The sequence below is a fragment of the Trachurus trachurus genome (genome assembly GCF_905171665.1).
Source record: "Trachurus trachurus genome assembly, chromosome: 10".
In the NCBI taxonomy this organism is placed as follows: Eukaryota; Metazoa; Chordata; class Actinopteri; order Carangiformes; family Carangidae; genus Trachurus; species Trachurus trachurus.
Genome location: NC_139894.1, coordinates 21,367,058 through 21,382,598, shown reverse-complemented (window position 1 = coordinate 21,382,598; position 15,541 = coordinate 21,367,058). Strand labels below are relative to the sequence as shown.

The following is a 15,541-nucleotide window of genomic DNA, read 5'->3' as shown; positions in this document are numbered from 1 at the left end:
ACAATAAGTTTTAAAATATGACGGATGGGCCAGGCCAGTAGCAGATGGATGGAGAGTGTTTGTGTGAACTAATATAAATTGCATGTAAAAGCCAAAAATGAAAGGAATCAAATTACATTCAGTTTCAGTGGGCGCAGAGTTGTTGGTCACCCTTTTTTGCCAGTGCATCAAAGTTTGCAGTCTTTGCTGTAATTTGGACAATTTTGTACCAATATTTGATGGGCCCGATTGAAAAGCCGTGTATGGCCCATGGGCCACACTTTGGTAATTTGTCTTATTTTGTAACAATTCTACCATTGAGGTTCGATCAGGTTTGAGCACAGAAATCCCTTGGGTTAGCCTAGGTCAGTTCATGAAAAATTACCCCATTGTTTAGATTAGGGCAACTTAGTCATCTACATACATGCAGGTTAGGGGACAATTATGCTTTGCATTAAAGATGAAATTAAATTTGATTGTAAAAAAAAAAACTACAGTATTCATTGCTCCACCCGTCCTACAGCTCCATTACTATGCTGTGACGCCTTGGAACACATCTATCAATCCACCTTTAGATGGCTGAGATGTGAATTGTTTGAAGAGGCCTCAGCTTAATGTCATCAAGACGACAACAAAATATAGTACAGTAAGTAACATTTACTGTGGGAGCTCAGCGGTGGTTCTTGTGGTCTTTGCGGTCTTTGCGGTCTTCTTTATCTTATCTTTGCCGCGTGTTGACAAGGAGGAGACAAAAACAAGCTGTCATCCAAGGTCGGCAGTGGGCAAATAGAAACTGTCAAACCAAAAAGACTGCTCAACATTGCAACCACAAGGTCTTCATCAGGGCATAAAGCTTTGAATACATTAATAAATTATCTTTACACTGCACACAGAGATTTTGCCGTGAAACTTGTCTCCTTCCATTGTTTAAAGTCAAAATATTTAACTCAGCTCCCATACAGTACTGTATGTTCTTTTCCACTAGTAATTTAACAATGACTATCCATGTAAGTCATGCATACCATACCAAAGAAATTACATGATACCACTTTACCCCTCTTAAAATTTGTGCATGTTACCTTGATATGTGGAGCGGTAGGCCTACAGTACATGCATGTTATATGTGCTTTAATGGGAGTGAAGGACAACCGCATGTACAACAATGCTGTTGTCCCACGTTGCCTTCAGCAGATGGTTCTCATCAGGCAAACACATTGAGGGAGTAGAGGTCATCTGACGGACCAAGGAGCTGTTTGAAGGCTCAGCATGTTTGCTTCAAAGGTAGCGACTCGAGCAATCCTCTAGTGTCAGCAATATTGCAAATCAATATTTTCTCTCTTCCGTATCTTGTGATGGATCACCTCAGGAAACCTTAAATTGACAAAGAATGAAGCTGATGTATGTATTGCATTAATGCACCCATCAATCTTCACTTATTTTACATTTCATGGAGACAAACTCAAGAACAACCTCTTTGTGCTTTAGTTCAGATTTCAAGAGATGAAGCTGACCAGGCAGCGATGACAAATCCCCTTCGCTAACTTCTAAAAATGACACAGACTGACCTTTGTGATCTCACTTCTCCTTTGCTGTTTGCTCCCATTTTTATCAGACATCAGCAAAAGTCGCCCAGCCATAGATTTGTCAGTGCCGGCACTTTGGCCTCAGACCAGACTGGTTTTTCAGCTCTGAATGCCATTTTTAAACTTTTATCAGTAAAGCAGATTGTCAATGGCTCCAATATGAACCCAAACAGAAAATCTAAGTAAACAAGACTCCCGTTCTACCAGAGCAAAGTCTGAACAATTAAGGAAGTTGAAGTTTGGAAGCAGAAGCCTGATAGTCACTGCTGTAGTGACTTTACTTTTTATTGGAAAAAGATGACATCGTTATTTTAGAGAGAGAGAAGCTCAGATTTATGGGTTACTGCTTACTATTCATTATTTCTTTTTGCAAATTGAGTACAGTTTTGTACTAAATCCCTTTGATGAACAAATGCACACATCCACATTTCAAAAAATGTAAAAAGGAAAAAAAAAAAGGTGTCAGTTTCACTGAAATGAAATGACAAAACACAAGACATCATCACGGGAGGACAGTGATCTATGGAGCTCTAAGCTCAGCTCAGTGGTGGCTAACAGCCTTGACAGTTGGTGGTGAGTGGAGGACAGGTAACAGACTAAGGAAAGACAAAATATTTTCCTCAGGCTGCTGTTATACACACACCGACTCCTTTCCATTACCTATGGTCATATAGCAGTGACCTTGTAACATAAACAGTATGTCCTTTGGGCACACTGCAGTCCTTAATGACAACCACTCAATGCCCATTTTGCTTTGATGTAAAAACAGCAACAACAACAATATCAACAATGTTGCCAAAATTCCAGAATTAACAAATTATATAAAATGTATTACTGCAGTAAATTTTTATTTACATGCTTAAAAGATAAAATCACCATTTAGCCATTTAACATTGTGCTGCTATAACATGGTCAGACTCCCAATGGACACAAAATAAAGGATCCAAAACAGAAGCAGTGGAGATATTTTTTCTTTGTCATTCCCTGCACTCTTCTTACTTATCAAGACACATTAGAGAGACACAGTTCCTTTTAACGATAGACACATGTAAAGATTTTGGTTGGAAATTAAAATTTGGTTGATGTCAAAACATGATGTTGGCCATCTGACCCTGTGACGTTTAACAGGCTTTTAAGAGATGTTTGCCAGACACTGGGTGAGGGCGTACCCTAACCCCAACCTGCCGATAGGATAGGGATCACTCTGCACAGAAGCCAAACAGATGGATGGATAACAAGAAAAACTCTCAACATATTTTCAACATTTTTGTGGGTTTTCTTTTATGCTCTTCACTAAGTCCTCTTGGTGTCATAGTCTGATGGGTAAAGATGTAAAACTCTCTTTGTAGAAGAGTGACACTGAGTGTCTTGCCTCTTTGAAAAGCATGAGCCCAACACTAACACTTGTCTACACTATCACTGGGATCTGAGCTAATGCAATGGATCATTTCAAGTTTATGAGTCACTTTGAACAGGAAAGTCTCTTAAACCCGCAGAAGGATTTTGTGAGAGGTTTTTGTTTTCACTCATAAAGAAAATGGGTACAGTCAACTTTTCTTGAACACTGAATTGAAAGGAATAATAGGAGAGGGGAAAATTAGGTTAAAAGTGAGACTGGGTTTGGTAATATAACGCTGAAGCATTTTGTATGAGGAGCTTAAGGGAATATAAGTGTTGATAGGAGTTAAAACTGCTGCACTTCTCCTTTTTTTCTCTTTGTTTTACATAATTTTACAGATATTAAAGACATTCAAGGGACACCCAGAGGGATGACTTTGAAAAGAGAGGTGACCTGCAGAGAGAAAAAAAATCTTCAGGAAAAACTCATCACAGCCAAATTAAAACAACATTCTCCAAAGTGTTTCCACTATTATTACTGCTACTCCAGTTACTGCTATTACTGCTGAAGATAAGAGGAAACTGTAATGAGTGGAAAACTAGGGACTTTACCCAAATATTGCTCAGTCTGTGTGCAGTGCAAAGGAATTCAAACGCCCAGAGTTACTTAATTAATTTTTGCTATTTTCTTTTTCCAAGCAGACCTATATAAACATATATACATATAGATATTTCCTGTTTAAGTGTGGGTCATCTTCCTCTCTTAAACATCTTATATTGTATACATGCACGGGAGTTCATGGTGTATTTACACAGCGTGTTGCACAATCGAATATCTTTACATAGTTTCTTTCAGGGGGTCACTGATGTTTATATGAATAATGTTTAAACTCACATGTGTTTTACAACAGCACATGACAAATCCTTCTGCCAGTGATCTCATCGCACATTGTAAGAAGAACTCAAGACCGAATGTAGACAACACTGGAAGCTGTTTCCTTCCTTATTTTCAGAAAAGGGTAGTTGAAACTTCAGTGCTCCATATCATCCTACAGCAGAGTGTGTGGGGGGGAAGAATCATTTTATCCTCACTTCAGGACGTTGTTATACAATAGCCTACACACATGCGTGGTCTTTGTTTTTTTTTCCTCTCCATCCTGACCCGAGGTAAGTCAATATTCTGTACTTTTTTGTTTTCTGATACTTGTAGTGTGCTTGTGGGTGGATGGGGTGTGTGTATGTGCATCTCTGTGTATCTGTGGGTGTGGGTGGGTGTTGCAGTGGACTTCAGATTTCAGAATTATAATAGCAAGCAGCCGATCATCTAGTTTGATAATTTGCTGTCCTCCACAGAGTCCTTGCAGGCTGTCAGCAATGTCCTTGGCCTCATCGGGCACAATGTCACCTTGCCCTGTGGGTACGACACCAGGATCAATGGCGTGCTCAGTTTCTGTTGGGGACTAGGAACACTTCCTATGAGCAAATGCTCGGACACCATCCTCTCCTCCGAGGACGGGGCTGTAAAGACGCGTAAGTCGTCCAGGTACCAGCTGCTGGGCAGGTTGGCAGATGGAGATGTCTCTCTGACCATCATGAATGCTCAATGGAGCGACGTCGGTGTGTACAGCTGCAGGGTCGAGATCCCCGGGTGGTTCAATGACCATAAAGTCAACATAAAGCTGATGTTGGAGGAAGGTACTGTTCATGCAATGTGTTCCAGATAATCATGAAGTCTATGGTGTCTTCGCAGTTTAGCTTCAATGTCTTGTGTTTTGTTTTTCCAGCTGAAGACCCCATCACCCAGGATCGGTCACTTGGTACTACTGGGACAGATGGTGAGCAATGACCTGAAAAGAAATCTAAATGCTGTTAAAGGGATAGTTCAACATTTTGGCAAATTGGCCCATTGCCATAATCCCTATAGTTTTAGGAGTAGGTTTGTTACCTTTAATTGTCGGTGCGAGCTATTTTTAGAACTATCCCTTTAAGCTGTTGCATCATCTGCACTGTTTTGTATTGAGGAAATAAAACAAAATGTTGTTCACTGCAACTCTACCAGGCATATACTTTACTAAATGCATGGTAGTGACTGATTGTCACATCTCCAAACAGAAACATGGACAACATCTGCAGAATTAAGTGACCCGACACTGAACGTTCTCAGGAGTATAACAACTGAGGTATGGTACTATTTTGTCAAAGTGAGAAAATGTATTTGAAAACAGTCACAACATATCTAGACAATTATAATGTTTGTTTATGAAAGAATCAGGTTACATCATTGAGAGTCAAGTTTATGGCTTTCCAAAGATGTCAGCCTGATTTTGAACATGTGTGGGTGTGGGTTCAGTGTGGAGGTGAAGAACAGAAAGTACAAAACTACAGACCGGTGACAAATTAAAGGAATAAAACAACATGAATTGCTGCCAGAATAGCTTCAGTGTGCTTTGGCTTTAATTCTTCGAGTCTCTGAACTCGACTAGCGTGATGAACACAATTTTTCCAAAAGATATTTCCTAATTTTAAGTGTTGAATGATGGTGCTGAAGATGAATCACTGACCATTTCCGCAGCCAATGAACCATCCAATGATCCCGTGTGCCCTTTGGATGGGGGGCACTGTCATCCTGCAGGAGACCCATCCCACCAGGATAGAGATGCTTGATCACTCAGAACAACTTTGTATTGATTTGAAATGACTCTTCTCTCAGAGGACGAGTGGACAAAAGAGCCACTGCATCTCCTTCAAGCATTCAGGCCTGTGCTGTTGTCATGGTGTCGTCATGCATGAACTCGCCTACTTGTGGGGAATACGCTGAAGGAGAGACTAATGAGGGAAACCAAATGCAAAGAGAAATTCACAGTGAATAGTAATGTGAACAGGAAATTGATCACCATGGGAGGTATAGTCTATATAAATAAGATGTTTCCAGTAACAGGAAAACTGTTTGCATGAGGGAAACTTCTGACGAGAGGGTTTAATTGTAGATGGCTCTGCATCTACAGGTGAGATGGTCACCATAACTGAATGGCAGAAGAGGGAGAGGACACTTTTGCCTGCATGTGTCACAAAAAAACATGAATGAGCAGGTGGAGTTGAGAGATGGTGGGAAAGAGCACGTCATGTCATACAGCAGAAGGCATCTGAAGGAGATAGTCTTCATATGTTTCCTCTTGCTATCTTCATGAATTAAGAGTCAACTGAATGCGGACAGCATTTTTACAGCTCCCAGAGTGCATGATGGGATGTTAAGTGCTTAATTGTAGTGCAGTGTGCAGTGCACCTGTCTGGGAGCATCTGCATTCTCACTCATTTATTCAGGTTTTTGCGTTAATTTGTCACCGATTTTTAATTACAGTTTTCAAATGATAGTATATACTGTCTATTTATGGCTCATATTTAAGATTGTGTGCTAATTATCATTGACCTAGTCCCTCATTTTCATTGCAGGGTGAATTCAAAGCCCTCCTGGGAGTGGAGGACATTGCCAGGATGGGAGTTATTTTCTTCTTCACTATAATCATAATCCTCGTCTTTATTTTCGGTAAGTGTGGAGTGGATTATAGCTTGTGACTCACGTGCCATTCAGATTAATTTTACACACTTAAAGTGGGTTACTATTAAGCAGTGGAAGTCACTGAGTGCATCTCTTCCCTCTTCAAACTGAGACTCATCATTTACTGTTTGCATTTTTTCCTGCTACAGGGAAAAGGTTTCAGCGGAGGGGGGCAATCAAACATCTCAACATCTCAGCTCCTGAGAACATCTATGAAAGTGTCCCCAATGCCTAAGTGATGGTCAGCATCACAAAGGAAAGATTTCTACAAGGAGCATCTGGCTGAAGAAGTGTCTGCTTGCAACGTGCTGACGGTTTTCATCTGCTCAGCTTAAGAGAGAAACCTTTTGAACTCTTATCTGTTAAACAGTAAGAAGATTTCCTTAGTGAAGCAGCTTACAGGGCCCCTCTGTTCTCTGGTTGAGTGAAAATGGTAAATATGCATCAGAAGATGCAAAAACATCCTGCAGAAACAATTTGCTTTTATTCTCTGTCTTTCTGTGTTTCATGGCCAATTTGATTTCACAGCCCCGGAAAGCTTGTGGATGGTTTATGCGTGTGGACACAATGCCACCTGCTGGACTCAACACATCAGCATCAAAGCATTAGAGAGGAAGTTTCTCCACTGAACGCTCATGTATGTGAAAAACATAGATAGACAGTGCAGAGAAGTACACCGCTCTGTGTAATGGATGTAGCACTTTAATTATATATTAATACGCAGTAAAGAATACATCACTTTTGACATTTTTAGCTCCACTTAAATAACGTTTTCACCACATATCTGACAGGTTTATGGGTAATATTAAATGTTTTTTGGTTTAATGGTATGGCTCAATTTAACCACGAAACAATGAACCACTTCTCTCCCTCCCATCTCCTTTTTGTTATGTGGACTCACTGATCTTGGTCCTGCTTTGTGTGTGTGTGTTTTCTGCCATGAATCAATGTAGCAATGCAAAATTGAAGAACTAAGAGGTGGAAGTATCATCAACCAAAGCATGTCAATTGTCGCTGCTCTGCGTAACATTTTATTTTATTTGACAAATTAAAACAAATACTGTCACCGTGGATTTTGTGTCTAACTGCATTTAACACGTGTAATGGAGAACAGATAAATGGGTTAGATGATTTTAGAAGGGAGAGGGAGAGTGTTATCCAGAGTGATCTGAAGCTTTCCACCAAACACAGTGGCCAGAACAAAATGAGACCTGCTACAACAGATCTTTGCTCCATTATGGAAGATGACAGGTTGGAAACCACTGAGGGATATACAGTAGATACAGTATATAAATAAAAACTTTATTCAACATGTTGAATATAGTTTGAAGAAATACCACCGTTGTTCAGTGGATGATAGTAGTTCAATGTTCTGACACGAGGTTGAGAAACACAGCGTTAGTTCAAACAATGTCAAACGCTGAGACGTCAGGATCACTTCAGTTCGTGCCACAGTCTGCAAACAAAGTTTCACTTCAGGTGCTTAGTGTGTTTCAAGTTTTAATGATAACACTGACCCTGACAGGGATTTTCGAACAATAAAATGTCACTGTCTGGTAAATCACAGCATTGATACTGGAATATAATGGTCTATTGCACTGACATAGTGATAATTATACAGTACATTTATTTGTCTTTCAATTAAATGACATACCGGTATGCATAATTCTGTTTTTCTCCTATTCTCTTTGATTCTGTTTTTTTTTTTCAAATTCTATTTAATCATGTGTTTATATGAACAAATCTCACTTTTTTAGTGGCAGTGTTTTCATATGCTTAGATATGAAAATGGTACAGTAATTCAGTATAATGTTTGATTATTGATGATATAAAATCTGTGCTAATATTTTATTTAAAAGAAAAAAAACATAGATAGTATTGTAGCTCTTGGTGAACATACACTAGTACTATAACCTTTACAGGTGAACTTAATTTGACCTTTTCTAAACTTTTTAATGCACATGTCCAACTGTTAAGTGTTTCAGTACTTATAACAAGACATGCTGCTCTCTTACAAGGTGATTAAGTGTCTGATCCATGAATTGACCACTAAATGTTCTGGTTCAATGACATTTTGTATTTAAACAGTCATGAGACCAAGACGACAGCTAACGACCCATCAGCAGCACCAGGACATGTCGAGGCTTCAGACAGGATGTTGTCAGAGGGAAGTTGCCACTGAGCTCAGTGTTACAGAGTGACACAGAAAGCCTGGAAGAGTCACAGAAAAGCAGCAAAGTGGACGTCCTTTGGCCACATGACAAGTTACTGACAAATTGCAATTTTTCCAACCCAGTCTGCTTTTCTTGTGGTATACTCACCCCTGTTACCTTTTGGTTCAATGAATTGTTTGAGATTAAGAAATTACCATTCAATACTACTTGTAACTCAAATACCCTACGATATAATATCACTGTAGCATGAACTTTTTACATTTTCCATAAATTTTACCCCAAAATATCCCTAACTTTTTGTTAATAGTGTAATTGAACATTAATATTTTGTGCTTAAAGTGAAGTTTCAGGATTAAAAAAATATATAGTTCATATCGTAAAATATGTGATTAACTTGAAGTGATTTCCTGAGAGAGATATAGAGAAAATGATTGTTCAGTTTAGTCAACTCACTGCAATGTACTTCATATTTAAAACTATGTGCCAATTATAATTGACCCATGTAGTCGCTCATGATGAGGTTCAATTTCATTGCAAGGAAAATTCAAAGGCTTCTGGGAGAGGAGAACATTGGCAGGATAGGAGTTATTTTTTTCTCCAATATAATCATAATCCTCGTCTTTATTTTCCGCATGTGTGGAATGGATTATAGTTTGTCAGTCATGTGCCATTCAGATTATTATTTCACAAGTCAGTGGGTGTGCTGAGCAGCCAGGGAGAGTGTGTCCTCCTTCTCTCTTCTGTACCAGGAATAAACTTCACATTTGATGCAGATTTCGCTGGGTATAATTCACATTTGCTGCCAACATTTGGTACCAACACAGGAATGAATGTACAACAGTTGCCATTAAACATTATAACACTTTTCCACTGAATGTGATCCAGAGTTTTTCCGACTCATCCGGTATGAATGTTGAATCTGTTACTTGTAAAGACTCAAAATATCACTTTACAGTTTTTTGGTTTGTTTAAACCAGGGGACAATTCCTGCCAAAGGATTGATCTGAACGATGGAGAACATGTGAGACTGAGACTGCCTGCATTACAAAACCAACACAGCTGAGTTTTTCTTTAAGGAAGTGTGTAAAGACATGTTCATCCTGACATTTGTTAACCTTCTCACCCCTTCTCTGTTAGTCAGTACGGAAAACATGAAAATGTACACACTGTTTTCTTACATTTTAGTCCAAACTTTGCAAACAGAAAAAAAAAAGTTTTCACTGTACCATTTCCCTTTTTAAGCCTTTTAAGGGGTATCCTCTGTTGTGAAAACAGTTTTACCAAATTTCAGTCCTTGTTCTCACTTTCCATTCAAAGAAAGTTGCTCTTTCTCTGTTCCTGTTCCCGTTGCTCTATACCAGTGGATCTTTATTAGGTAAACAGTTGAATTCGATACTGATATTGCAATTTTTTGGGGTGTGTCATTTTCTGTGAATTAGCCAACTAAGCAAAATCCAAGGGAAATGTTTAGGAAGGGATCTTGAGGGGAAATTCTCTGAATGACTAACTGCATTTGCAGGAATTTCTTTCATGAATAATTTCATGACAAAATGCAACAAAAACATCTTAAATGTGTCAATTTGTATTGAACTCATAGCTCTAATTACATAAAACAAATAAGAATATAGTATTGTAGATTTGGATTTGCATTAAAATGAAGTTCAATTCAAAAGGCAAATGAAATGTTGTTTAAGTTAGTTGTGCTATGTGCAATTTTAGGAATGATCAAAGAGGAAGTCCTGTGCAGCTCAAATGTTTACTCAGCAGTCTAAGAAACATACTAAAAGTCCATGGCCCCGGAAACCATCTTCTGCTTGTGTTCACATGCCCATGATTGCATTATGGCATTTAACTTCACTATAAATTATTTCTTGGTTGTTCTCAATAAAAAAAAGAAGAAAAAAAAAGTAAGTGTCACATTTTGTCATAGAACCAATGTAAAATTTCTCTCCAAGGAAGATGTTGAACACCTTGCCATCCCTACTATCATTGCTGGGTCATTGAAGAAACAACAGGGGTGAAGACTCTGCTGATGACCTTGATTCTGTCTTTGTCTAATCATCAAAATGAAACAATGTGCTTCTTCTGGGTTAAGGAACTAAAACCACAGAAAAGGAAACAGCTCTTTTCGACACTCCTCTGCAGCAGAAGTTGTTTGTGTGAGCATCTCAAGGACAGCATCATGTGATTTGGAAAGATGTGAAAGCTGAAATCACACTGTGGTTTAGTTTAGTGTCAGACAGCAGGTGAAACCAATCATTTGATCGATCCACATTTGTAAAATGATTATTTTTGGCGACAAACACCTTCCTTTGTTTTGCACAATTCTTCTTTGTCTACAACAAGGTAAGAGAGTCATGACAGAAATTATGGTTGTCTGATTCTAACAATGTCTCGTTACCAACAAGACTTTATACTTTCTCAGGTTGTCTGTCTACAGATGAAGTCATAGCCAAGGTGGGAAATGATGTTACTTTGAAATGCAGCTATGATGCCAAGCAGTACAGCTCGCTGGCTGTGTGCTGGGGCCGAGGAGCGATCCCCAACAGCGGCTGTGCGAGTGAGGTGATCAAGTCAGACGGGTCTCATGTGGTCAGCAGACTGTCAGAGCGGTACCTGCTCAGCGCTTCTCCCGATGGTGATGTGTCGTTGACCATCAGGCAGGTGCTGGAGAGCGACTCAGGGATATATGGCTGCCGTGTGGACATACCAGGCTGGTTCAATGATCAAAAACACCATGTGAAGTTGACTGTGGAGCCAGGTGAGACCCCCAGGGATACGTCAATTCATGTCAAGTCACTGAAACATGAGGAATGTTTCCCAAAGACAAAGATGAAATCTGACAAACCTCACATTCAGGACGGAACAAGGCAAAATTGACTTAATAAATTGACAGATTTTTACAGTTGTTTGTAAATGTCTGTTGTTGTCTATGGATTAATCTGTTTTTGACTGTTTATTACCCCACTATAAAGTATATGTGCATGTTTTTATTTTCATTATCCTCAGATCATCCTAATTCCCCGAGGATACAGACAAGAGAGGTGAAGGAAAGGACTCTCACCCTCCGCTGGGCTCCTGTGTTTGATGGCGGAAGGCCCATCACGTCCTACAACATTGATCTCAAAAACAAACAGGGTGAGCTCAAGAAAACTATCCCAGTAATCTTAAAAGAAGTTGCTCATCATCAGTTTGCCGTTTGGATCTCATCTGTGTATTCTTGGTGTACAGCACCCTGGAGCACTTCTATAAAGACTGTACTCACAAATCCTCACCTGACTGAGGTGACTTTGGTGGATTTGACTCCGGCCAAGACCTACAACCTTCGCGTGTTTGCAAGCAACAGCATGGGCATTAGCGATACCAGCAATGTCCTGACGGTCACAACGAAAGAAGCAGGTAGAGTCAGTCAGTCTTTATTATTTTAGAAACATGAAAAAACACAATTATTTTAGAGTCATGTTTTTTATGTCTTGATGGATGGAACCCTTTAAAATTTGTTTCCGATGCAGCCCCGGGGGGTCCACCCTTGGACGTGCAGCTGGAGGCCCTCAGTTCTCGCAGTATCAAAGTGACTTGGAAGGTAAAGTCACAATTTAAATGTATTTATTGACATATATTTTCATGTTCTGAGGCTGGATGCAGTGTTTAAGTGAATATTACATCTAAAAGAGAAAATACCATTTGCATATTATGACTTCTCTCTCTTGACTATAGCCTCCGAGGGCTGATCAGCGAAATGGCGTTCTGCAGAGTTACACGCTAAGGTACAGAGAGTATGACCCCACTGAGAAACATTTCAAAGGGTGGCAGCAAAGAAGTGTGACAGCCAACGTGGAGAGCGTCATCCTGACCGACCTGAAGCCGTCTACCAAGTACAGTGTTCTTATAATGGCCAGGACATATGCAGGAGTGGGACCTCCTTCATCTTCACCTCTCTGCTCCACTCTGGATGAAGGTATAAGATTAACTTAATTCAAATCTTGATTATGGTGTAATATCTTGTAATTTACCAAGATTGGACATTTGTTTTCTTCTGTTTCAAGTTTACACAACTTCAACAATTACAACTGTTCAGCATACCTCTACTGCTGACCCTAACCCTACTACAGCGTGGAGACAAGATCCAACAAGATCCACTACAGGTACCGTACCGTATATGACACAACACAACATGTATAAGTACATTTTTTTGTATGATGACAGTTTTTTTAGTTAGTTGTTAATATTTTTCACTTTGTCCCAAGCACCCACACCTTCACAAACCACTGAGCCTGATACTCCTGCCACAGTCTGGACACAAAGCACAACAGGTTTCACTTCAGGTAATTATAGCCACTCATGAGCTCGTGGTAAATTTCTCTGACAGGAAGATGCCAAGAAGCTGTTTTTTTTTTTATCGTACATCACATCAAAATCCAATTTATATTACATTTAAATCACGTTAGTGTCCCATTAAATCCATTATTCACAGCTCCAGGATTTGTCTGTGCATGACATCATTATCATCACAGTCTGTCTTACTGCAGAACAAATGGGTACAATTTTAAAAAATAATAAATAAACCGATGCATTTTAAAACAAAGATCTATATGTTTCATTTAAAATGTGTCTGTTGTGCGTCTCACAGTGCCCCCAGATCCACCAGTAGTCCAGTTGAAGGAGGTCATAGACAATACAATCTCCATTGTCTGGACTCCTGGCTCTGAAGGTGACAGCCCCATCACAGGCTATTACTTGGAGTACAAAGCGTTTAACGGTAAGAGAAAAGTTCAATGAAGTGATTAAATTGTTGTTACAGAACCTCACTGTGATTTCTCTGGGAAAGCTAAATGTACACTGTTAATCTTCTTTGGCATTTGTTAATATTATGTAAAATCTTTGTTCCCCCTCGCAGCCTCATGGGATTACACAAAGACAGTTATAGACTTCAGCCCCAACCAGACAGAAGCCACAATAATAGAGATAAATCCTGCAACTTACAACATCCGCATGTTTGCCAAGAACAGTCTGGGCACCAGTAAACCCAGCAACGTCCTTACCATCACTACTGGAGAAACAGGTGGGTTTTTTGTGTGTGTGTTTTCTACTTTTTCTCATTGCATGTCACTGATCAGGCCAAATGTGACCTGTGTTTTCATTGCTCAGCTATGATATTACCAGTATCAGTCGAGATCAGACAGGCTATATCGACAGGGTCTTTTAAAACTTTCTTTAATTGAAGAAGCCGGTGCATATTCTCATTTGTCCAGGTCATAGTATTTCAAAGGAGGTTAAATCGAAAGCAACTGGACTTAGTTACAAATAACTAAGTCCAGTTGCTTTCGATTTAACCTCCTTTGAAATTTAATTGAAGAAGCTTTTCTAAATGTTTGAATTGCTGATGTGTTTTATTTTTATTTGATATCGTCACACTATAACTTAACCTACTTCTGTTTTATGAAGTGTTTGCGGTTGTTTTTGTTTTTGATTCCCTTCCCTGTTTTCCTACAGTATGTAGCCTTTGTTGAGAAAAGTGTTCTATAAGTGAAGTTTTTTATCATCATCATATTACTATTATTACCAGTTTCAAATGTTATAAATAAATTACATGGATCATTATATTACAGTGATATTTGAAAAGCAAACACAGTTCCCCAGTCAACAGGAAACTCACTTCATATTATTTCAGTTCAATTCTTGATTTATGCTTGTTCAGCTCTCTGACAGAAAGCACTTCACTTTCTCAGTGGTTCATTACTTTTTGTGCGACAGGTCATCAGAGGGACAGTCCTGTCACCACCTCAGCGACTGACACTCATGCCTCTGTAAGTGAACTAACATGTCCATGGACTCAAACCTGTCCAGCAGCGTTCACATGTTGTATCACACATGCCCTCTAGTGGTAAAATCCTCTTAATGCAACTTTACCGAAGTGGGTGAACTTGACCTCTTTGAATACTCTCTGCCAGGCGGTTGCCAAGGAGGGCGATGGTCGCCTAGCTGCCATTGTGGTGCCAGTGGTGCTGGTGGTGTTGGTTGTTGCCACAGCAATCGTATGGCAACTTCGACGTGAGTATGTGTAGCTGTGTCAATGCTCAGAGAAACACAACAGTTTTTATTGTTTAACTGACTCACTCTCTGTTTCTATTCACAGGGATGAAACAGAAACAAGGCGGCTTGACCATGTAAGTGGCTCCACTGTCACCACTGTTGCATGAATTTAACTGCTTCAGACACCTGAGTGTAACGGCCTCTTCTTTCTCCGTAGGTGGATGGCAGGTGGATCACTACGTTACAACGGCGCTGAGCCGCTACAAGAGCTGTAAAAATCAGAGCTAGGGGCCCATGGTGTCATCACAAAACCAACAGAGAAGCAGCAGCTGTGAAGTTTATGAACTGTGCTAGATGTGTTTTGGTTTGAATTGATACAATTTCACCTGTAGAGTTGATTCAAACTAACAAAAGAAATATACATATATATATATCTATTTAGTAAAGAAGCTGTAATCACAACACGAGGTCATTCTGGGTTTAATACAGTAGCCAAGCTTCCAGTAAAATGATGTGTTCTTCATTTTTGTCCCTAAGATTTTACTTCTAATTCTTACAGCGCTGTTACTTTTTTGTACATAAAGTACGTCTCACATAAAGTCACATAAAAATATTATGTGACTTTATGTGAGACGGAGGCAGATCTTTATCATTTCCTTTTATGGTAATAAACTTCCATTGTGTTTGTTAATTTGTGTAGTTTATATAACTGGACAAAACATTTTGCATTGTGTTTGTTTAACCATCACTGAGAGAGTTAATGCAACAGATTGTAAATTTAAATCAACTAGTAAAGTCAATATGTTTATTCATGCAGTGTTGAAAGTAAATTTGTTTGAGAAGATTAAAAAGCTTTATTTAATTTAAATCCATTTTCT

The 15,541-nt window shown here is 39.3% G+C and overlaps 2 protein-coding genes across 2 annotated transcripts; both read left to right on the top strand.

Annotated features, from left to right (window-relative positions):
* The first annotated feature begins 2,021 nt into the window (after positions 1-2,021).
* LOC310992551 (hepatitis A virus cellular receptor 1 homolog) lies at positions 2,022-7,708 on the top strand. The gene is made up of 6 exons (XM_083980634.1): positions 2,022-4,067; positions 4,254-4,595; positions 4,685-4,735; positions 5,013-5,080; positions 6,351-6,444; positions 6,606-7,708. The coding sequence occupies exons 1-6, from the start codon at positions 4,025-4,027 to the stop codon at positions 6,689-6,691; spliced, it is 684 nt and encodes a 227-aa protein (XP_083836760.1). The 5' UTR covers positions 2,022-4,024; the 3' UTR covers positions 6,692-7,708.
* Positions 7,709-10,789: 3,081 nt separating this feature from the next.
* On the top strand, positions 10,790-15,237 carry LOC310992527 (uncharacterized protein). Its single transcript, XM_083980610.1, has 14 exons — positions 10,790-10,976; positions 11,056-11,391; positions 11,640-11,768; positions 11,862-12,029; positions 12,143-12,213; positions 12,348-12,588; positions 12,677-12,775; positions 12,878-12,955; positions 13,261-13,389; positions 13,528-13,692; positions 14,385-14,437; positions 14,582-14,681; positions 14,767-14,797; positions 14,881-15,237. The coding sequence occupies exons 1-14, from the start codon at positions 10,913-10,915 to the stop codon at positions 14,936-14,938; spliced, it is 1,722 nt and encodes a 573-aa protein (XP_083836736.1). The 5' UTR covers positions 10,790-10,912; the 3' UTR covers positions 14,939-15,237.
* Positions 15,238-15,541: the final 304 nt, after the last annotated feature.